Source organism: Acanthopagrus latus, chromosome 24, assembly GCF_904848185.1.
Source record: "Acanthopagrus latus isolate v.2019 chromosome 24, fAcaLat1.1, whole genome shotgun sequence".
Lineage (NCBI taxonomy): Eukaryota > Metazoa > Chordata > Actinopteri > Spariformes > Sparidae > Acanthopagrus > Acanthopagrus latus.
The window spans coordinates 3,812,915-3,837,487 of NC_051062.1; the positions used below are offsets into that span (position 1 = coordinate 3,812,915).

Genomic DNA, 24,573 nt, shown 5'->3' on the forward strand with positions numbered 1-24,573 from the left:
TTTTTAGCAGTACTGACATCATGGAAGAACAGTGTTCACACAGGCTGCTTAATCACTGATCATTGTGCATGTGAAAAAATCTCAGCTCAGTCCCTGTGTTTTGTGGTTTATTGAACTGACTTCATTACGGTGCTCTTCATAAGGCTGGGTCTGAGTTTTACAAAGATGTTACTTGGTCCAATCAAGTCAGACTGCCATCAGGAGTTTTGTGCAGAAGTGACTCGATACATGAGAGCGGCGTGTTAAATAGCTTTTAGATTTGCGTAACGAGGTCTCAAAGTGTCTTTAGTCAGAGACGCCTCCAAATGAACAGCTGCTCCTGCCGACAGAAATGTAAAGTGCTTGCTGCAGTTTGAACCACCACTGTGTGTAACGTCACTCAGTAAAAAAAAGACAAACAGTAAAACTGACTTTATATTCTACCTTTATCCAGACTTTCCTCATATAAAGCAAGGTGGAAGTGAGCGCGGGGAACAGCCGAGGCAGAGGCCATTGTAATGCAATGCGGTGGCTGTCAGCTGAGTGAGGATTGAGCACTGTGGTCCTGTTGACCTGGATGGCTATAAAGCAGCGAGAGCTCAGACACTAAGTGCTTCACAACTCAACTTTGTCAGCCAGCTAGCTGGAGGGAGGGGGAGGCGAAGGAGGGATAACGAAAATGTTTGGGAACGGAGGAGAAAGAAGGAAATGAGACTTCTTCACGCAGAAGTTGAATTTATATTGGTGTGTGTGTGTGTGGGTGGATGGACTTTGTTTAGATGATATCAAGCACTTACCATTCCTCTGCCCGACCAGTGAACCCATGTTGCTCTCATCAGCCACTAAAACACACAAAAAGAAAAGGCTAAATCATGCAGTCAATAGCTTACAGTGTTACATAAAACATGGAGCGGCTTCATAAATGGTTAGAATGGTATCTGCCAGTGGTGACACACGCTGTAAATGACTCCCTGCAGAACTATGAGACGGAGGGGGACGAGGAGTGAGGGACAAAATGAGACAGATCGAGGGAGGAAATGAAAAAGGAGCAGAAATATAAGACAACCAGAGGAAAGAGGGATATTGTGCGAGAAAAGGACAACAGATCGAGGTGAGACAATGAGAGAAATAATAAAGGGAGGAACAAGAAAACAAGAAGAAACACCCCACCCACCCCCCACCTAATCTAACTAAACAGGATTGCGGTCGGCCAGCAGCAGCCGCCACGGGTGGCGCACCATGGGATACAATAATAGGTTTTCATTACGCTGCTACTTCTCTTAAATAATCCTTTTCATTTTTTATGAGGTCAATTTTCCCAGCGGACAGATGGGTTAGGGGGGAAGAGAAAAAGAGAGGAGGCGAGAATATTGAGGGCACCGAGAGTGGACCGAAAAAGTGATAAACAGCAGGGAGAGGGAGCAAGAGGAGACAGATGCAGGGTGATAGGGTGTGTCAGACAAACACGGGTTATAAGAAAACACAATCAATGAGGGCAAAACTAGAAATCAAAAAGGTTGCTTCATAAAACCCGGCAGAGACACATCTGTCGCGACCATGACAAAGAAATAGAAGTACCTGTTCATGAAATGAAAATCCAATAGTTTCATAGTTTCGGGGGAAAAATGAACTTCTCCAAGCGACATGACCCTGCCTGATTATGAAAAGCTTACTTTTCTGTCATAGAAAGATAAAAGTCTGCATGGCCGACAGCCAAATGTGTCTCCTCATGCCACAGTGGAAGGCTGAAAAGTCCCCTTATCTTACAGGTTTATGCATGTGTCCTCTAACTCTGGATATCATCACTACGCAATGTAAGTGCATTTATACAAACCTTCAGAAGCATAATGCTACTGTGTACTGCTTGGAATTTCATGTATTTAGCAGTAGGGCAGGGCAGGACAGAGCAAAAAGGATCTTAACTCACAGGGAGAGAGAGCAGAAGAGACTGAAAGAAGGGGGAGCATGCACGACAAAAACAAGAATAAGTGAAGGGAGGGCAAGGGACGGAGGAAAGATGTAAGGAAGTTGAGGACAATAATAACACAAGAGCTGCACAGACACAGGGTGGATAAAGAGAGGTTAGAGACGTGGCGAGACAGAGTCAGTCGAGCTGTGTGAGGAGCTGTTGGATTTGTTTTCATGAGTTTTACAGATTTGACCTTTTGGCCTGACAGTGTGGACGTCTATGTGCTTCAGAAGCTGTTGGGCTCCGTCTCCATTTGCTCTTTTATGGATCCATACCGCACATCAATATCACACATTACACTTATGACACTGCTGGGTGGATTGTTTCACAACCTGGCGTAATTCTGTTGGCTATGTAAACAGTCCAGTGTGCAGGATTTAGTGGCTTTGAGTGATGTGATGCATATTGCAACCAACTGAATATCCCTCGGCACACCCCCAACCAAAACCATGAAAAACGTACAAGCCCTCTCTAGAGTCATTGTTCAGTTTGTCTGTTCTGGGCAACTGTAGAAACACAGTGGACCCTGTGGAGGAGGACACACTCCCTCTGTAGCTATGAAAGGCTCATTCTGAGGTAACAAAAACACAATGATTCCCGATTGTAACGGATATAGATCACCAATGAGATGTTTCAATCAATTTCTGCAAATAGATTGTCCTAAATCCCCTGAGATCTTACACACCGCACTTATAAACTAGATCTAATTGTTTTAATTTTGCCTTTCATTCCCCTTTTTCATTATTTTTCTTTGTTTTACAGCACTTGGCATTTAAATTCTTATGAAATCAGCCCCCATTATTTGCACTGTTTATTGACAGTTAATTTTCTGAATAGCAAAAAAAGCTATTGATTGTATTTGAATGAAAGTACACCACTCCTGCAGATTTGGATGCCTTCTAAAGCATGAGGGGTGCACAGTATATTTTGTGTTATGTATATGGTATAATGTGTATACATACACCATGTTTATTTTTACCATTTTCTTGTCATCTTACCAGCTACAAGCTAGTTTAAAGGGCATTTCACTGCATATTGTATCATAGGCAGTCAAATTAGCTGCTCATCAGGTGTTGTACTTTGAGCATATTAAATCTAATCTATACAGAACATTTTCCAAAGCACACAATATTTTTTTAGACTGAAAAATGACTTGCTTTCCAGTTTTTGTTCCTTGAGACTTGTTTTATTTTTTGCTTTACCTCTGTCAAAGCTATGTTATGAGTTATGCAAATGAGAGCGACACCTTTGATATCTTTCTTTCAGGGACGAAAAATGATTAATCATTCTGCACAGCATCAACATCAATTCAGCGCAGCTATAGTGTCAGCAACTCGACTATTCAGCTCGGCATTGGCAGGCAGCACGTGTGAGGACTTCTGTGTGTAAGTAAAAGCTCAAAGTCAACAGACTATCTGCTACGGCATCCGGGGTCAATAAAAGAAGCTCACCTCTTCCTGTCAAGTGGTGTTTAATAAAAGCTAACCTGCCCTGCGGAGCGACTAAAGCTCAGATATCTGTGACCGTAAAGACTGACATGTGGGAAACTCTCCAGAGGGGAGAGAAGGAAAGGAAGGAAAGAAAAAAAAAACATTTGGCCCTTTAAATACAAAAACGTGTAAACAGGGTCAGCATCTGAGCTCCTGCCATCTTTTACAAATGTACACACTCGCAGACACACACACGGAGCTCTGCTAACTACCTTGTTCCAGCCCTGAGCACTTTGGAGAGGGAAGGGATGAATAGAAGCAGAGTGATAACACAAAAAAAAAAAAAAAAAAAAAAAGCAGATTGAAATGGAGGATAGCCAGAGATGGAGATAGGAGCCAGAGAGGGGAGACAGATAGCGGTGAGTATTGGAGTGGGTCCTCAACGGGATCGAGCAGAGAGTGTGTGTGTGTGTGTGTCTGAGTGTGTGCGGCCGCGTGCTGCAGACCACCCTTGTCCATAATGAAAGCCAATCAGCTTGGGTGGCAGAGGCGTGTGCTGCAGGAAGAAAGCCAATCCACTGAACCTAATGAACCGCGATTGGAAATCAGAGCGAGGCAGAGGAGAAAGAGAGATAGATAGAAGGGGAGCAAGAGCAATGAACTCATCGGCTTTCGGGCTGAGAAAAGAAGAAATGGAGATAAACAAAGACGGAGGGAACGCTGAGAATTGGAAAGAAGTGTGGGGAAGAAAAAGCAGACTATGTCCCAATGACAAGAAAATTGAAGAAAAGTATCAGAAAGAGAAAAAAAAGAGAGATAAGGAAAGACGAGAAGATTGCAGAGACAGACAGAAAACGAGGAGAGGAGGGAAGGAGGGGTCAGCTAGGGTTAATACGAGGAAATAAGCCCCTTTTTTCTCGACGTCCACAGTCACTCACTCACACACACACACACACACACACACACACACACACACACACACACAGCAAGCCGTGAGATTGGAAACCTCACGCCTTTCATTCACGCACAAATAGAAAGGACACACACTGACGTAAACACACACCACACGGCTTGTTCATCCAGTCCGTTGGAAAGCCCCTGGGTTTATGAGTTCAGGAGGTCAAATCCCCTCAGGCCAGGGATAATAGGGAGAGGGCTACGTATCACAACAAAGAAATGTACTGATAAGAGCATGTGATCGCTGTCGCGGTTGTGTGTGCATAGTCTGGGTTTCATGATTGGACTCCTATGTTTGGCTGGTTTGCAATGGTTGAGACAACATTATGGTTTGTACGTTTTTCGCCCCTGGAAAATGCATCCAATCGTTCAGACAACAACGGCCTCATTCCCCGATGAAGGGATGCGTGTGTGTTTGTGTGTGAGCGTGCACTCACCCAAGTCCATGCTCTTAGATGCTCTGTTGCGAGGTTTGTTGTCCTTGTCATCATAGAACGCTGCAGCCATGTGGGGCAGGCTCTGGAACTCTCTGCAAAAACAACAGTCACAATTACTTTGTGTCAATCAATCCACTGATCGATATTTATTCTTGAACCGGAGCAGCAAGGAGTAAAAAAAAAAAAAGTCTTTCAGTGGTTACATCACCCAAACAAGTATGAGAAAATGAAATTCACAAACCGATCATTCAATTTCCTCTATTCCAGATGGCCTGATTCAGTAAAACAACAGCGTGTACTGTCTCCATTAAACTCAGAGGGAAACTAGTATATTGATGCCAGGTTCAGACTGTGGCCACATGATGTTCTGCTCACTCACAATGCAGATTTTTAAACTATTCTCACGCAGAAAACAGTTTGCAGGGTCTTACGAAACCTTTATGGCCTTCTAATGAACTCATTCACCAGGCCCTAATTGTTTCAGTCAGTAGATTAACTCAATTTGAATAGGATGTTTTAAAAGTTCAGATGATGACTGTTCAGAGCCAACTTCCTACAACACCGGGGCCAGTATACTCCATCTAAACAGCTTGCTGAATGCAATGCATTGTTGTTTGACAGACTTGAGAATGAGACTCAAAAGTCACTGGCCTGCCCAGCTTTTCCGCTTCTCTCTTCCATGTATGTCTGCTCTGTTGACTGTCTTTGTCAGCAACACCACTCATGTTTGGCTGTTTTCACGACGACAGGGGGGGCCGCGTGTGAAGAAAGCTGTTGTTAATCATGTAGCCTATTGGAACCAGCGTGGTGCCAAATGCCATTGCAGCAACCTGGTGCGAAAATGCTTCAATGGGTTGCCAAATATACCACAGCCATTAATAAACCTGAGCCACCTCGCCAAGTAAAGTCTATGTGTGGGAAACACTGATGTCGGATTAGGAGAGCTGTGTCCAACCACATTTTATAAACATAAAACATCAAATCAGCTGTTTCATAGTTACTCCACTAATTCAAGAAGTTAGTGAAGGACCATGTCTGATCATAGCATCCATATTTTCTTAACACACACTCCTAATGAATATGAAATATGAAACTCATGTTTCACACATTGTCTGCTGTGTAAATACAACTGGCTGGCTGTACAGCAGGATATTGACAGTATAAGTATGATAGCTCTTTCTAAGCCTTCAAACTTCAAATCCTCTACAGAACTTGCTCTATTATGCCATCACCATAATTACTTATGCATAATGCAAATAGGCTACTGCAATTAGTGCCGCAAATTCTAAATAATGCACGAGTGTGTTGTAATATTTAGTGTAATGGCTCTTCTTTATCTCATAACACAGCGGCCCATATTAAGAGTGTCATTAGAATATAATAACTCTGGACCTTTGTGTGGTGTAATAGAGTGCTGATGATGCTTGTGTACTGAATGTAATGTGTATATGTGTCTATGTGTGTGTGTGTGTGTGAGGGGGAGGACATCAGCATCCTCAATCTGAGTCCGTCCCACATCCTGGATTACTTGATCATGTCACAGGTGTTTTTGCCTCCCATCAGGTTATCTAATGAAATTTCTCACATCACATACTGAATGTAATGCCACTGGACTCACAGAGGAGAGGAGATACATTGTTTGTTGTATATTTGTGATTGAGAGACTCTGAGGCCTGAGCCTGAGGACTCCATCACTGCCTGGCACCATTTTCATGCGAGTAGATCGGAGATGAGAAGAAAATGAGATGGCTCACTTCTTAGCTACATCAATCATCTGCATCTGCTGTATTTTTTTATTTTACCCTTTGCCCAGTGGGGCAAGTCAGCTGCTTGATACTTGTGCCCAACAGCCTATGATATCCATTGACAATGGGGATGGCTACGAGTGATCCACACACTGCCTCAGGAGATTCTCTGGGCTGACGTGCTGGCTCTGCCTGTCACTGCTCCGCCACCTGTCCTGTTTCCTATGGATACCAGCCTAGAGACACTGCAACTGTGACAGTCAAAGTGCTCGGCGCAAACGCTGCCCGAGTGTTTTTTTACCTTTGGTGCGGGGGGGTTAGTGGCAAGTCTCTATTCATTTCCTCCATGGCGCCAGGGGAAGGCGGCAGGGGAAAGCCTTGCTCCGACTCCTCTTCTTCGTTGCCGTAGCGTCCATAGCCTCCGTTGTCAGGAGGAGCTGAGAAGAAACACAACAACCAGACGACACAGATTTCTTTATCAGGGTGAAATTTAGGTCACTCTTTAGAACAACCATCATTAACAAAAGGTGATTTTACACTTCAGTTAATAGTTTTTTCACTGCAAACAACAAAATGTTTCCAAAACCTTGTATAATTACCTATAAAAACCTCGTAATTGTGGAACTTGGAGAGCCTAATATTTTCTAAGGTGGTACAAGGAAAACTGATTTTAGTGGTTACTTTATCAATAGGAAAGCTAAATAAATACGAAAAGATAAATGTCCCTAAATCTGTGTTCAAAATATTACTTTTTTTTATAAATAAATCAGTTGTGATAAGACACAAAGAGATTTTTAGATACAGACATCTGACCAAATGTAACCCTTATGTCTTTAAGATGAGGATCAGTGATGTCGGTACAGAAAACAAAACATAAGCTTTACAGAAAGAAAAACGGAACACGTTCTGGTAAATAAACACCCCGTACACAATGCACATTCATACAAAAGTAAAACACGTTCATACAAAAGCCTCATTCTAACTTCCTCGCAATTCTTCCAACAACATTTACATAAACTCTAAACCCAGACAACGCCACATTCCCCCACTGTAAAGCCTTTGTGTTAAAATCCCCCCCCTTCATCCCGTCCTGTACAAAAAGACTGTAACTGTACTGCCGCTCCAGTCTGATGGAGAGCTGACAGCATCTCAGCCAGAAGAGCATCTCCAGCTCCCTGCATCCCAGGGGGTGAGGGAGGGGGGAGACGATGGAGAGAGATAAAGAATGAATTTAAAACAGTTTTGTCAGTCTTATTTTTTTTTTTTCTTTCTTAAACTGCACGCACAGCGAACAATACCCTGTATGCAAATCTGGCCCACTTAGAAGCCGTTTCATCAGCGTAATGATTCCAAGGTCAGATCTTTTGCACATGAAAAGCGAGCATCTCATTTGGAAAAAAACATAGTTAACGACTTCCTTCTCTCCCGCTATAAATATGCGGCGAGAGCGAAAAGAGATGTAAAGACGGAGCATGGACAATTTGGTAATGCAGCGCTATAAGATACTCAGGGTGGCTGGTATAGTGACCTCAAAAGGAAAAAAAAAAAGAAAAGAACAATGTCAGGAGCATTGGCTGGGTGTCAAACACACACATGCATGTATAGTATGTAAGCGTGCACACACACACGCAGGCCGACAAACATACTGTGTGTACACACTCAGTCGCAGATTACGGGAGTACACAAACACTCCAAGCCTAATGTTGACTATCTGACAGTTCAAATGGACAAATATTGTGCAGAGTGTGATTTTGTCAAGTGTGTGCTCACCACTTCTAGAGTTGCCAGATGCGTAGCTGTTGGCCGCCGCTGGAGTGTGACTGACACCATTCACGGTGGGCTCCGTGTTCAGAGGTCTTGGAGGTCCTGAAGGCCCCTGGTATGCATTGTGGCCCTGAGGCTCCTGTCAACAAAGACAGAGATGAAGAGAGATGATGGAAATGGTTATTAAGGGCTCATATGCAAAAAATATGTGCCCAATCCGAGCGAGAGATGCCATCTATGAAATATTAATGACGTTGCCACACACATCAGAAGATTACAGCCCTTTCTTTTATTACCCAGTAGGGTTTGGACGAAAGCCTTTTATGTCTTTTGTTTATCGCATTTCAGCCAACGTTGTCCGCTGCTGGTCCACGCAGAATTTGTATAATGTTTGGCATCAAAGACAAGACATCAGTAATTTGTGTTAATCCAATACGGCCATCATATGTCTGATGTCCACACAAGTGCAAATTCACAATAGCTGTGACCAGGTATTCCCAGGCATTCGTGTGGCCATGCAGTGAAATGCACTAAACTTGACAAACTCTGCAAAATTATGTGAAAGTCTTTCGACAAAGTTGGGCCTTTTTGTTACAGGCCTCTGCCACTGCCACACAGCCTTTATGCCATTAGGCTCAAACAGTTAGTCAGCTGTCCTTTGACACATTGCCATGCTTCCTTTGACCAGCTGGAACATATGCAAATATATACCTTTAAACATAGATACATACACGCTTGACCACCATGCTAACTGTCAGCCATCTAGGGGAATTGTTGCATCCAAACTGGCTTTAATACAATACATGGTAGGCGTGTGCATGCAAACACCACTTGAGATTGGCAGGTGCTGCACCAATAAAAAGTGATAACAGCATTTTTAAAAAAGTCTGAACACTGTAGCACCTTTAAATGCAATTTAGTAGCACATGGAACGTGACTTCTTCGTGACTTATAGATACAGACATCTTTAAATTCAAGAGCTCTGGTGAAGATGATCAAACTCGAAACAAACGGAGAGCTGTAAAAAGGAAATCATGTGAATCATTCATCCTGCATCATCAGACCTTCAACCAATAGCCATGTGTGTGGTGGACCTTTAAAACGGACTACAACAGCAAACTGAGTTCCCTGTCCCTCATATCCTGCACAACATGGACCTGGAGGAAAATCATGCTGGACTTTGCTGCACATGAAGAAAGATCAGCGTATAGAGTATAAGCATTAATGATTAGAATGGACAATCAGGATGAAAAAGGAGGACGTGGTTACTGTGTGGTTGATATATTCTTTGTAACTGAGGATTACTTTCTGGATCAGCAGACAAATTAAAAAGTAGTTTAGAATTCATGCTGAAGTTAAATATCTGCTATCACACAATTCTGAGGCGACAGATAGATCACGCTGGAGTCTCCCTGGAAGTGGACCAAAACAAATCCACCTTTAAGGTGTCCTCTGTGCGATTGCTTGGTCTGCACAAGAGATTGACTGACAGCTTTCCCACCCTCATAAATAAATCAAACCAATGAAGCATACGCACAAGAGCCTGTTTAAACAGCGCTAAACAGGCCAGGGGTGAAACAGGCATTTTTCTGTGTGAATGAAACCCTACGAATCTAAACTACTGTGCTAGCCACTGCCAACGATTTTTATCATCTTGCCGGGCTCGATTCTGCATTAGTATTACAGGTAGATTAACTGCTAATGAAAGTTTTAAAAAAATTCATGGGATATAATTATTGCAGTTTAGTCCAACAAGGATTTTACATTAAATTTGTCGTAGTACAGTCACATCTGGCAACCAGGCAATTATGATTCACCTCAGATGGTGATACGGGAACAGAGCTTTGAGGAAATAGGAGCAGATTTAGAACAATCCCCTGAGGATTTCGACGAGATGCGCAGCGTGGGTGACGCTCAAGATGTCACAAAATAGTCGAGTTGATTTTAATTGAGACAGAAACTTGTCATCGATTCAGACAAAAAGGTTCCCTTTGCTTAATGTCGGCTAGACGTTTAGTTGGAGAATGCTCCTACAGAAACAAGTTCACAAGCGAGCTGTCGTTCATACAGCGCCTTAACTTAATATCATTTTGTTACATTTGGAGGGAAAGGGGTTTTCAACCGTTGCTATTTGACAACAATTAAAATATATTCAATCAAAATCTTTTGTAAAGAAAAGGCAAAGTGTTATTTCACAGTGTGAAATGATTACTCCAGGAGCGTAAATAAATAAATATATTAATACGCCTTTGGGAATGCCTTTGAAAACTGGTTTTCCAACACTGTGCATCGTCAAAAGGAATGGTGATTCTCTTCATGCGCACAATTGGAAACACAGTAATTAAGATAATCCTGAGAGCACTGACAGGCATGTTATCGAACAGCCATCCAGCACTACAAAGGACCCCCGTCTCACAGATGGAGATAGGGACTGGAAGTGCTGGTGGTGGAGGATGAAAGGAGTCTTTTCTGGTCAAAGAGATGGGAGCTACAGCTGTCACACACACACACAAACACACACACACACACACACACACCTATACGGTGATAAAAAAAAATAATCCTTTGACACAGTGGACAATAATGAAAGGTGTTCAAATCATATCAAAGCGCTGAGTGGGGTGTATTCGCAATGTCGTGGAGTCCCTGGGGTATCATTAGTGCCGACCACACATGTTAATGTGTCACCAATTCGGAGCTGTCAATCACTTTGGGCTCATATATGTGGCTCGGGTGCATTTTCATGCAAAGCTCTGACAGCTCATGTGCCATTGTCACATAAATCACATCATAGTCCTTTGTCTATGTATGCATCCATCTATCCATCCATCCATCCATCCATCCATCCATGCATCCACCCGTCATCTGTCCTTTAGCCTCTACAAACTGAGGACTTGCCCGAGGCTTTTGAAGCAGCCTGGCAGACAGGCAGTCAGATATCTTAATCCCACAACAATAAGTAAACAGTGGGGGGATCCATCTATCCAGCCGGCCCCAACCTACAGCTGCATACAATAGGCTTCTGAGAGAGAGGCTTAGCCCTGCCTCACCCTACACTGTCACGCAACCCACTCACATATCATTCGGCTCGGGCGAGGAAGGAACTAAAACACAAAATTGTTGTTTTTTTTCTCTTCGTCTTTGATTTTAACACCAATTCTGATATATATTTTCAATCTGTATATTTTTAGTTTTGGTGTCCATTGTTTTTCATTATTTAAGGTATATGAGTTTGTCAGTCATCTGTTCGGAAATTCAACTGCACAAGGTGACTTGACTGATAAACAATGGAACATTTCACTTTAGCTCGATCATGTTTTGTTAGGGATGATGTTGTGGCAGTCGAAGATGTTCCAGTCCGACTACGAGTGAGAACAGAAGGGAGAAAGACAAAAACACACAGGCTGTCATAATTTAAAAGTCTGTGAAAAATGTTTCAAAGGTTTGCCAAAATTAAAGTGTGACTTTCCATCACGTGTGGGAGGAAATAAAAGGCCTTCTTGTCTGTGAAAAGAAAATCAAAGCACATCTATCAAAAAAGGAATCATTCTTTTAAGAATTAATTAATACTGGGAAATTTGTTCATAGTCTTAAATCTTTAGTGTCAGCTAATGATAGCCATATTTTGTGCTCTGTTATGTGGACAGCAGTTTAAAAACCTTTAGCTTGGAATTAGGCCACGATCCCAGGAAATCAACAGTGGCAAATATTCTTCTCGTGTTCACTTCATGCAAGCGAAGGGCCAAAACAATATTCACATCCAGTGGCATGCGGGCCATGATACTGATTGGATCTGACTGAGAACCTGCGGACAAACTGGTATCAACTTGTCAATCACAAGGCAGCCCCTGGCCTAAATAATACACTGCATTAGCATCCATTGTACTCCAAGTGTGACCATAGTGTACAAAATGAACATCATGATGTATGTAAGAAGAATTGAACCTCGCAATTTAGACCATACAATCATTAGGAAACTGTTTGCTGGGGTAATAAATCAAGTAGGAAGTAGGGTCATTTTCTCATAAGCTTATATACAATCAGACTTGTATTTAAAATCAGTGGAGTCGCCGCCTGCTGGCCAGTAGAAAGAAGCTTTAATGTTTTCCATCCTTCAGAAGCCTCATGCACTATTTACACTTTCTACGAGCTCTATGAAGGCACAGCTGCACTTTGAGGCTGAACAGGCTAGCGTGCAGATGTTTTGCATATATAATACTTACTGTCACTTCAGCTAATTTCAGCAAGCACAAGCTGAGGACAAAGGATTATGTCAGATTTTTTTGACATCAACACAAGTATTGGTTGTCTGGTGCAAGATGAAGGAAAAAGTTTTATCACTTTTTCTCCTGAGGGGAGTGAGAAATGTCTGAGGACCATGCACGTCTGTGCCAGATTTCATGGCAATCCACCCGTGACATTTCAGTCAGGGGCAAAGTGGTCTGATGGACTGACACTGCCATCCCTAGGGCCAAAACAAGAGAGGCAATATACTGTGATGCACAGACGTATTTAAAGAAAGAGAACTTTGTTACATGTAGCACAGCAAATTAGCGATTATGATTTAAGATCATTATCACTCAGCTCTAACGTAAAGCTCCAGACAGACAGACAGACGGAGAGGAGGGACGCTGAGGGGCTTCTGCTTTGGGGAGCGTTTGTTTTTATCGCACTGCCCCATGGAGTCACCAGACTGGCTGTTTGGTGATGACAGGAGAAGGACTATGCAGATAAATACTGAACTCTGAACTGGGTTTGATAGCATTTATCCACCGGCTCAAACACGCACATACTAATGGGAGCATGGCGTGGATGAGATGTAAATGCCACAATGGGCGGGTCAACGGCAGTCGACCCATAAACCCTAGCAGAGGCATCTGCTTTAACTGCTGTGAAACATCTTTATTAGCTTTTGAAATAGTCGGTCATGGTTCAATACGGAGCTGAAAAGACGGACTTAACAAAGAAACCGTTTTTTTTTTCACCCTCCGTCATGCCTGATATCTTCATCTGCCCCGTCCCATCCAGGAATTTGTGCTGCTTTTCAAGCGTTTGTTGGACACAGTTTCTTGTGTGATTGATTCTAATGTCGCTCACGCGTTCACCACCAGGGAATAAAGAAACTGCCAAATGTGAGGATTCTTTTTTTTCTTTTTTTAAAGAAGTTCATGTGAACCTTTTCTGTAAAAAACAGCATTTCAGCAGACAAAAGAGAAGTAGGTAAAAATAAGCAAAGGTTAACACGTTCCATGCAGTCTGATTTTTAACACATTTATCACATCTGAAAAGGGAGTGTGTTCACAGCTTTCACGAATACTGACACTACTCTTGTGTCAGCTTTCATTAGATACTCCTGAAATATGCTCATTATAACCTATATGGCTGCGAATGTGTGACTATTGTGTGACTATTTCATTGCAGTTTTGGTACGCTTCGGTTCAAAGACTGAATCATGGCAATGTTTTTCTAGTGGGAGTTTTCTGTTGTTTTACTTTCATAGAGCATAATCCGGTGTCTGCTTGGAAGCGGTACCAAAGGATAAAGGAAAGGCAGGAAAGAAAAGAGACATTTCTGAGGGACAAAACGGAGGGAGAAGGGACCCAAATATTATTAACCCTAAAAAAAAAAGAGAGAGAGGAGCAATGGAGAGGACAGCTGCAGAAAAAACCCCAGCCGAGAAACAAACAGACAGGCATGCAGGAGGCTTCAGATTAGCTTTATTCAGCAGAGGAGAATCAGGCAGGTGAGACAGAAAAGCGTAAATACAGTTAAAAAATAAAAACAAAAACTGAAATTAAAAAGGAAAATTTAATAAAAACATTATACAAATAGACAAAACAGGAAAGGAGCACATAAAGCGTTTACAGTGAGTAGACAACCCAGCGGTTTGAAGAAGAAGAAAAAAAAAAAAGGAAGTGATACAGCTAATTTAAGTGGGTTAAAACCAGTGTGACAGAAAGGAGGCCGTACACAGTGAAGAATTTAGTATTGTGCTGAGTTTATGGGTAATAATTTTAAAAGAGCGCTAAAAGTTAATGCTGCGACAGTTAGTGGCGCTGGCAAAGGGAAAAGCTTTCAGCCGGATTAATGCGCCTCCGCACCATCGATCACTGAACTCTTACTGTATTTACACATGAGAGATTTGGTGCGAAAGAGGAAAAGTGACATCTTCTTATCATCGGAGGAGCCATTGAGGCACTGATGCATTCTCAGTAATTCATTTTTAATTTCATGATTATGGATGTGTTCTTTGAATCACCTGTGAGAGCTCGATTGCACCTTATTTTGTGACTTGGCCTACATATACACAGTCGACACACACACACACACACACACACACACACACACACACACACACACACACACACACATATAGGGTCAGAGTCCACCAGAGAGCCGGAGGTGGTGGTGTCTGGTGAGGGCCCGATTGTGTGCATAGTTGTGCGTGTGCGCGTCCACGTATCTGTCTGCGGATCTGTGCCTGTTTCGGTTCTGCTCTGACCTGATCCCGCCGTGTGGGGGTGGATCTCCGTACATCTGCCCAGCCATCGCTCGGATGTTTTCAGTGTAAGTGTTGCTCTGATGTTTGTCTTGTGTGTGGATGGCGTCCAGTGTGCGGCTGCGCGCGTGCCGGGACCTGTGGCCCTGCGCGCCGCCCTGAGCGTCGCGGAGTGTGTGATTGTAAGTGTTGTTGAGCGTGGTGTGGCCCTGCATGTCTACAGGCGTTCTGCTACGTGCATGTTCATGTGTGTATCCGTAATTGTGGCTTTCCCTGTTTAAATTTCCCTCTGATGGTCTGCTGAGGCTGCTCAGTGTCTGGCTATGACCAACGTAACCAAACTCGTACCTCGAAGCTGGGCTGTACACATTATTTTGCGCTTCATCATCGCTGTACTCTAGATCCTTCTGCGTGAAGCCAAATATGTACCCGCTACGTCTCTCCCTTTGGTTAAAACCGTAGGTGTATCTGGTGTGTGTTTCCCCCGGCCTTTGTGCGTAACGCTGCCTGAGGCTGTGTGGCAGCGGCTCTGACGCTCGCCTCCTCAGCATGGGGAGGAGGGAGGAGGAGCGGCGAGGTGGAGGCGGCTGCTGCTGTTGCTGCTGTTGCTGCTGCTGGTGGCGGAAGGCGTCGCCCACTCGTACCTGATTGCTGGAGCCCGATTGGGCGTTGGGTTGATAGGCGGCGGATCCATTTGTAGCTGCGCTCGGTGCAAGGTCGGGGCTGCTCATCTGCAGGAAAGAAAGATGTTTGGAAGTCATTTGGAGAAAAACATGAAAAACAATTTCTATGCAGACCCTATATATAATCTACATTTTATCTTGGGGGCATTCAAAGTGAATAACAATGCTTGAACAATGACTATCCTCACAAACACTCAAAACTCTTCATGATGCATTATACTAAAAGTCATAAAACACTGTAGACATGACAGTTGAAGTTCAAGGGTCTTATGGATGCTCTTGACAGTACACTCAATAACTTATTTTCTTACTCATAATAAATCATATGTTTCATAGATTAAATGTCATTATCTCTCATCCACACACGGCTGACTTGCTTTAAAAAGTAACATAAAAAAAAGCTCAAAGGAATTAGACAGTCAATCATTTGAACTCCTAATTACTTACAAATCACATCTATACTGTTTTATGACTGTCTACATGGAGCATCAGAAGAAACTGCACATTATAATATGCCAAGCGCACTACAAGTGTGGTCTTCGTAGAGAGTGTTGGAGGACAAGGTAAATAAAGAGCCATTGTTGTGTCAGTTTACAGCCACATGATTTATCAAAGGGCTCCTGAATAAGAAACTGAACCGCCGACTGCTCCCCCCTTGATAAAGTGCCAAGTGAATCTTACAACTGTTAAATCACATCCACTTTGTTTGTCGCGAGAAAAGCTGACAGAGAATACAGATTTGGCAAAAAGCTATAAATTTAACACTCAAGCAAATTACACAGCACGACAGTCACTGTCACAAAGTGAGCTTTTATTTGGACGCTTTCATTATTTTCATCTAACTGTGTTTACATTGTGGCAGCGCTACAACAATCTTCACTGCAATTACTGAGCTGAGGTGTCTTTCAATACTATGAATAGTAAAAGAAGACCATCTGGATCACTCTAAAGTCAGTTAAAATGTGTTTGTGAGGAGATTATGAAGTGCCTGGCGATGATTTCATTTCAGCGAGATGCATGTAGGTCAGCTGCTGACAGTATGTACAGCCTCTTTACTGCCAGCCTCAGACAATCGGAACTGGGAAGAGACACGATCCTAATGGGGACGATGTGTCATTGATTTTGCTGTCAAAACTCTGGCGGCTACTTATGAATAATCATTGAACGTATCAGACTGCGTGGATGGTTTCATAATGCATAAGTGTTCCTAAATGTTTCATGTAACCAAATGCATCCAACCAACCTCTGGCAGTCTGAAATCTTTCTCATGTTGCCCCACATCCACCAAAGCTTCAAGAGGAATTATTGACATGAGTCACTGACTGACTTAATCTTTATGAAAAATAAAAAAACATGAAGACAACAGAGAGCTGCGGTCATGTATACTGGAGTATGAAGTTTAAACATTTCATTATGATAACACCAACAAGATTTTTTAAAATTCTCTCAGTAGACTACTGAAGAACTGTACTGTAAGAAGATTGAGCCACCATCATTCCTGCCAACCCGCTGATGTAAACCTCGCTGCCTTTTTTCCAAGAATTTCCAAAATGAAGCTTGAGCACTTCCCATGACCTCAAAATGTCATTCACTTCTGATAACGTCTTGGTTTTTTTTCCCCCCATCAAGCGAGACTCTGGTTTCCAATCCAGCTGGGTTCAGATCGTGTAACAAAATACATGGCACGTTGTAAAATACACCGTGATCTTCCAGAAATGTTTTTTACTTCCATCTGCTGTACCTGTCTGGGTGCTCGGAGCACGACGAGCTGGATGGTGCCCCTGGAGTTTCCCTCCGACGACATGGAGCGTCTCAGCGTCTCCATGGCAGCGTGGTTGGAGCGTCCTATCAGCGACTCGCCGTTCACTGCTATCAACTGGTCGTTGACACTCAGGCGACCATCCTGTTGGCAGAGGAAGGAACCTAAAGTCAGTTTTAACCAACTGGCATGAAGTGAATAAGCAGTAAAACATTCAGTTTATCTTACTGGGCCATTTCATTTTATCTTAATAAGCTGCAGTAACAGTCACAGGAAATGCAGCAATAACAGGTGGGAGGGTTGACTTCTTACTCGTTCATGTCTCAAAAAATAGTGCTTTATGTTAAAATACTGGGTTTGGGAAAAGGAGCAAAAAAGGCCAAATCTTCCACAAAGTTAGACACACAAGGCTGATCACTAATAAAGTTTTAAGAGAAGAGAATAAAGAAGAAGAGAAATTAGGAGAGTTGTAAAGTGTGTGTGTGTGAGAGGGAGAGTGTGACAGAGAGCGAAAGTCGACTAGAAAATGGTAGAAGGGGGAAGGCAAGAAAATTGTAGAGTTAGCAATCTACTGAGAGTGGGAGAGCCATGATAAATACATAGAGCAGCTAATGGAATAGCCTCCGTGGGCACTAAATCACTTCTAAGTGTTTTAAATAGCAGCCTCTCATAGAGAGGCAACACAGAATAGTGCCCTGGAGGGAGAGAGGGAGTGAGTGAGGGAGGATGAGAGAGCAAGAGAGGGAGAGGAAAGAGAGGATCAAATGAGGAGAGCAATGCAGAGGGCAAAACGAAAAAAAGAGAGGACGATAAAGATGAAGACCATTTGAGAAACACTATAGACTCTCTTTGTGTGTGTGTGTGTGTGTGTGTGTGTGTGTGTGTGTGTGTGTGTGTGTGTGTGTGTGTGTGTGTGGTCATGATCGGTCCATTATGGTCAGCACTGCCCTTTGACCTCATCTCATTAACAAGGCACCGCCTGGGCTGACCCCGAATGCAGACTTGGATAGCACCACACACAAAGAGACACAGACACAGACACAGACACACACACACACACACACACACACACACACACACACACACACACACACACACACACACACACACACACACACACACGCGCGTCTGCGTCAGATCCAAGGATGCCATCAAAAATTGATGCTTATGCCGGAATCGGCGAGTGTCTCTGATATTCCCTATTAATATCTTCATTCTCCATGTAAGCAGCGGCAGCACGCTACATGTAATTTTAATTTGTTTTCTTTGGCACACTCTTTGAAATGATGGTATGACAGGATCGGGGATAAAGTCAAAGAACATTTTTTTTAATGTAATTGAGGCCCCGGGCCCTGACAGCAGCCAAAACTCTTTAATGGAAATAGGTTAGATCTCTCCATGACTCTTCCTCATCTCCTCCCTTTCTTGCCTGCTGCGTGACTGTGTGTGAGTGTGTGTGTGTGTGTGTGTGTGTGTCAGTCAGACTCAGGGGACGACTGGGTTCCCTCCTCTGTACCGGCCTGGCACTGCAATGTCTCATCAGGCCCTCTTAGCTGCTTTTCATTAGCATGCATCAACATCGAGGAGTCTCTCTCTCTCTCTCTCGCTCTCTCTCTCTCTCTCTCTCTCTCTCTCACACACACTCTCTCACACACACACACACACACACACACACTCTAGACATGTTCCTGCTGAGTGTCTCCACTTTTCAATTTTCTTTTTCTCCTCTGATTCTGCCTTTTTCCCATCTCTCTATTGTTCGATATTGCTCATTTCTTCTCTCAGATTCCCTCCCTTCTCGCACTCGTTCACCCGCTGTCATCTTTCAATGGGCCTCCTCCCTCCCCTCGCAACTGTCCGTCTCTCCTCCTCAATGTCTTTCTTCCTCTTATGTGGTATCTTGTCCCAGAAACCTGTTTCGCAGCCAGCCGGAGATCTTACTGGGCCATTCTGTCGGAGCACTATCCACATCGGCAGCTGTCGGGAAACTACTTCTGAAGTCACTTCGGGGAGCCACCGTCTGGCCGCCCCGATCCCAAACCAGCCGTTTATCTACAATGCCACACTCGTCTCTGTGCCTCCTCGCCGTTCGCCGCAGATCTGGGAGCGGCGACGAGGGGTTGCGACATGTGACAGGGGCCAGATATCGAAGCCAAGTGGAGGAATCTCCAAAGTGCTGAAACGGGATGTTGTTTTTTTGTTTTTTTTTTCCTGATGCACTTAGAATTGAAGTGAGGAACTGAGTGATATAGATAAGACTGCCGCACCGCTGATGTGACGAGGCCACTCAGGGTCAATGGGCGTCAAGGGTCGAGGGAAGGCGAGGACAGGAAATGAGACAGAGAGATGAGGGGTGCGAAGGAAGAGGAGGTAAGAGCGTGGACACATTCAACAGGGTGGGAAAAAAAGAGGACAAAAAAAGATCACAGAGGAACAATATCCCCTCTCTTCTGCCAAGACAGCACACAAAAACTGCTCCTGGTTGGAGTTGCTGTACTGGATAAATCAATAATTCAAAGAACACCTGATTAGATTAAGGTACAAGAAAGTCATCTGGATACAGAAAACAGTTCTCAAAATGTTCCTGCGATGCCTCTCATTTCTCATGTTTGATGTAGTTTTTAAGAGCTCTTTAATGGACAAAAGAAGGTTCTATAATGGTAAAAGCCTAATGAGGCATTTAGGGACAGTAAAGTCATCTTCATATTAAAGGTTCAAAGAATCCATCTGCAAGATTCTGTTAATATTTTGTTTTTTGTTTTGTGTCCTCTTCAAGTAAGTTAGCAGAAGAACAGAAAAAACAACTGAAGTGACTGTGAAATGGTGCAAAAGGCCTCCAGAAAGTGGCTTCTAAAGGACCAGCGAGGGTCCTCTACCTTGTACGCGGCCCCTCCGTGGATGATGGACTTGATGAAGATGCCCAGGTCTTCCCCGGTCTCCCTGGACTTGTTGCCCTTCAGGCTGACCCCCAGGCCGGCCGAGCCCGTTTCGTTGAGGGGGATCTCGTACATCAGCTGCTCCCTGCCGTCCTCCAAAAACAGACTGCCAGCCTCTTCACCTTTCTGAAAAAAAAAAACAGAAAAAAAAACAGGGGTGAAGAAAGGCCGAGTGCAGAGGACTTTCACCTGAGTTCAGATTTTTCTTGAAATGTTATGTAAAAAAGCCACTATTCTAGACAGGAAAGCCTTTTCATACACACACCTAATACCTGATTTACATAATAACTGTTGGCTATGATCGCTGACGATTGAGGTAGGAGCACCATGCCTAATGCACCGACTGATAATGCATGCTCCTACACCATACTGATTATACTCAACAGCAAAAACCAGAGGGAGGAAAAGAAATGAGAGGGAAGGAGAACAGAAACGGATTAAAGCGATAGATGGAAGAAGGCTGCGGGGAAGGGACGAGGAAAAAAAAGGACGGTAAGAGAAAGGAGGAGAGGAGGAAGAGAGGAGCAGGTGTTGTGTACCGGAAAGAGAGATGAAGGCGCGGTGAGAAAAAGAAGAAAGCTAGTGTAGAGAGGTTATTCCATTTGGACATGAAAGGCGCAGACGGAGAGCGAGCCATTTCTAAAGGAAACATAATAACCTTTTCATACCTCCTTCTGGAGCACAGTGGGGGAGGAAGGGGGAGGAAAGACGAGGCGGAGGAGGAGGAGGAGGCGGAGGAGGAGAGAAGGGGAGAGAGGCGCAGAGGAGCATTTAAAAGTAATAACCCATCCCTGAGGTACACCGGCACCTCTCGTTCACACTCCCCCCACTCACTCTTTACATTTCACCCTAATCTCTCAATCTTACTGTACATCTCTCCCCTCTCCCCCTCTTTTCTCAATTTCGCTTCCTCCCCTGACTCCCCATCCACCTCCACTTTCTACACGTCTCTCCCGACATCTTCCACCCACCCACCGCACCTCGCCCACTGCCGTTTAATGTGAAGAAAATGACCACGGCGGCAGCGCCGGCAAAAATAAGATGGAGGAGAGAGGGGGGAGACAAAAGGAAAATGTCTGTCATTAGAGGATGGCAAAATGGAGAGCAAGAAAGAGGGAGGGAGGGAGGGAGTGCCAGGTTCAGTCACCCAGGGAAAAGAGGGCCTTGCAGAGGGGAGGTGCCACAACACCACTTCACTCCGGAGCCTTGTTTTCATTCAGAGGGGAGGGATGGAAGGTTAAGCGGAGGTGTGAGTCTGTGTTCACTCATAGTTTTTCCCACTCTTCTTACGTTCAAAGCGCATCAGAGATTCAGTCGGTTCTGGAGATACAATACAGACAACAGCCACAGGAAACTCCATCCTGAGTCAAAGTGAGGAAACGTCAAAGTGAATTCTGCTGGAATATGCTTATATACATTATACAGACATACAGACTGTCACCGCTTTAAAGATCTGAGTCCCCCACACCAGGATTGCTGAGCCTTACATCAGGCTCCTCGCCCGCCCGCCGAATCAGAATCCATGTTCACGTTTCCTCTCTCATCACGCCGCAGTGTTGAAGGGTGTAGGAGTCAAATGTGTCCCCCAGTACAATTTTGTAAAATTCATGACCGCGGGAGCTCACTCTCAACCTTCGCTGTGATGCTGCGGTCCCCGCGTCATGTCTCCCCCCGCCGTCAGCACTACTCGTCTAGGTGCTTAATTAAAACAACAGCCCGCTAAAGCCTGCGGGCCAGGAGGGGCGTGCACGTCAGTGCTCTCAACCCAGTAAAGGTAGAGGAGCTGAAGCTGTAAGGTCGTCTTGTGTCAGAGTTAAGAAGAAGGGGTGCTGTGAAACACTGATCCAACACAGTGCCTTTACTCGCTGCTTTCACTTTGAATCTAAAATAGATGACAGCTCGGCGCCTGCTAATTGGAGCACAACAGAAACTAGTTGCGGGGATCTCAGTAGCAGTGCAAAACACACACACACGCACGCACAACCTTTAAATAAAGCACTCAAATGTTTGTTTCGGATCATTCGCGACTGTGATTAAGGTTTAACAAGTTTTATGGAGAAAATCTGAGTCGTCAAGCTTTTAAAAAAAAAAAAAACAATCAACTTTTTGTTAATTCTAGACAAAAGATTCACCGCTGTGTCTCTCTCTCCCCTCGTTTCCTGCCGTCGCTCTACTGGTAAATGCTCTAACTTGTGTCTGCTATGTTGCTGGCCATAACAAAGTTTCATTTTCTGATCAAAATGTCTTAGAGGGACATCGTCTCCTATGAATATACAAATATCATCCATATGAAAACTCTGTCTGCGGCACTGCAGGTTTCAAGTTTCCACATCAAAGTGTTAAAAAAGCGATAAAATAAGCGATAAAATCATCTGAGCGATAAAATAATATTGTGATATTTTGGTGCTAAAACGTGATAAACGATACGTTTTTTTTTAGGACAATATACAGTCTTGTATCACAATATCATTGCATTACAGATATGCTACCCAGCAGAACATGTAGGTTTTATATTGGAGATGTAAGTGGAGCTAAGAGAATCTGCTCCGCTTCAACAGTTGATGTGAAAACAGGCTGCCAGTGTCAAAGATCCAAGTGAATAAAAACAAGACATTTCTGAATGGGGGTCAAAAATAATAATATAATTATAATAATACACAATATCTGTACATTTGTGATAACCTTATATTGCCTCGACTCATAATCTCCTTTCAGGCTCATTTTCAGTTCCTTGATATGATGGTTACAAGATTAAACAAGCAAAAATGCTGCCTTCAAAAGTCATGAATTCTATTTTCTATTTCAGTATTACACAAGACTTCCAGTCAAGGCTTATTTTTATCAACAAGGCATTTCAGAGCGCTGTTACTCAAAACCAGAGGAATTACAAAGGCAATCCGCCACTTCCTGCTCGAGAGACACTTGAGAAGACTCACATGGCAACCTGGGAGGTTTTAAATACCTCTGTGATCTCGCTGCAATAACGCACGAGGTGAAGGTGGACAAATATCAGAGCGCAGCAGGTTCTGAAGGGGAGAAATCACAGATATCAGAAAGTTATGAAAATGTGAAGTTTGCACAAACGGGACGTGTTTATCTACAGTATCTCGCCGCTGATTTGAATCTATTTACATAACCGACTGAATCTCAGTGGTGGTCCCAGCACAAGGCACACACACTCCAATATCCCCTCTAATGCCCTTTGCTTGGGGGTGAATTGTGTCCCTAGGGTGGCTGAGACCCCTTGGCTAAGCTCTGCGACCCCCCCCCGCTCACTCAATCGGTAGCCCTCAGCAATGGCTCCTTAACAAGCTTTTAGCCAGGAGAGAGACCACCCTCTTCAACACCCAAATGAGGAGACAAAAAGGAGCCTTTTCTTACCCCAGGGTGGGTGGCGAGGAGGGGCCGATACACAGCGATTACACACAGAGCCTTTTGTCGCTGAGGATTTCTAAATGGGGGGTTTCAAAGCGGTGGGATTAGCGGTGAGAGCGACATTCAATTAAGATGAGATCTCGCCGCGCTCGGCGCCGACGATGGAGCTGCCAATTAATCGCCTTAATGTCTGCCTCTTCGCCGCTTTACACCTTTACCTCACAACGGAAGAGAAAGGAAAGTAAAATGACTGATTGAGGGATAATTCTGTGGGGTTGGGGGGGGGTAATGAAAGGGGAAGGAGTGAAAGAGGAGTTTCAGAGTGACAGGACGGGAGAAAAAAGGTGGAGAGGTTTGCGAAACAAATAAAAAGAGGACGGGGGGGAAAATCTGCAAGACAGCAAAGTCACTTTCAGCCTGATGACCCCCTTTTCCTGTCAACTGGCCTAGGCTTTGCTGGCAACTGAGGGTCAACCATGTGCAGAGCGACCCCTCCATCCTGTCCTTGGCAAACTCATAACTCTGCTCCTAACACACACACACACAACAAACACACACATCGCGCTCCCGCCCAAACCCACAAAACGGAGAAAGAAAAAAAAAAAACCCCTCCACATCAAAAAAGCGTCTCTCTAATCTCCGCCCTGAAACAAAACGAGGCCCCGTGAAATAATGAGAGCGCCGAGCGTCGGAGAGGCAGAAATGCTGACAGGAATGAAACTGTGATTAGAAGTTATCACTTTTTAATTACTTAGAGAGTGTGTGAGAGTACAGGAGATGGGGTAGAAAAATCGTCCTCCTTTTGTATCCTAATAATGAGGCTAATTCGCGGGCTTTATTGTTATTCTTCTGACTGAAAGGGACCAGTATGCCTCACAGCGCTGCCGAGTGCTTTCACAGAACTGCACGCTGCTCATGAAACATCAATACCCCCTCTATTGAAACTAATCAATCAGCAGTTCAGCTAGTTCCTCTAAAAGTCTACTTTACTTGTACAAGGGAGATAAAAAATGACTTTATGAGGGCTGAGGCGGAGAATA

The 24,573-nt window shown here is 44.0% G+C and overlaps 1 protein-coding gene across 2 annotated transcripts in view; it reads right to left on the reverse strand.

Annotated features, from left to right (window-relative positions):
* The window catches only part of pard3ba (par-3 family cell polarity regulator beta a), a 171,824-nt gene that overhangs the window by 80,345 nt on the left and 66,906 nt on the right, over nt 1-24,573 (reverse strand). For both annotated transcript variants that reach the window (XM_037091436.1, XM_037091437.1), the window contains exons 11-17: nt 20,099-20,284; nt 17,205-17,366; nt 15,425-15,511; nt 8,288-8,420; nt 6,819-6,954; nt 4,773-4,864; nt 777-821 (exon numbers count right to left, since the gene is read on the reverse strand). In XM_037091436.1, coding sequence (XP_036947331.1) covers nt 777-821; nt 4,773-4,864; nt 6,819-6,954; nt 8,288-8,420; nt 15,425-15,511; nt 17,205-17,366; nt 20,099-20,284 — 841 coding nt within the window. The remainder of the gene's footprint in view (nt 1-776; nt 822-4,772; nt 4,865-6,818; nt 6,955-8,287; nt 8,421-15,424; nt 15,512-17,204; nt 17,367-20,098; nt 20,285-24,573) is intronic.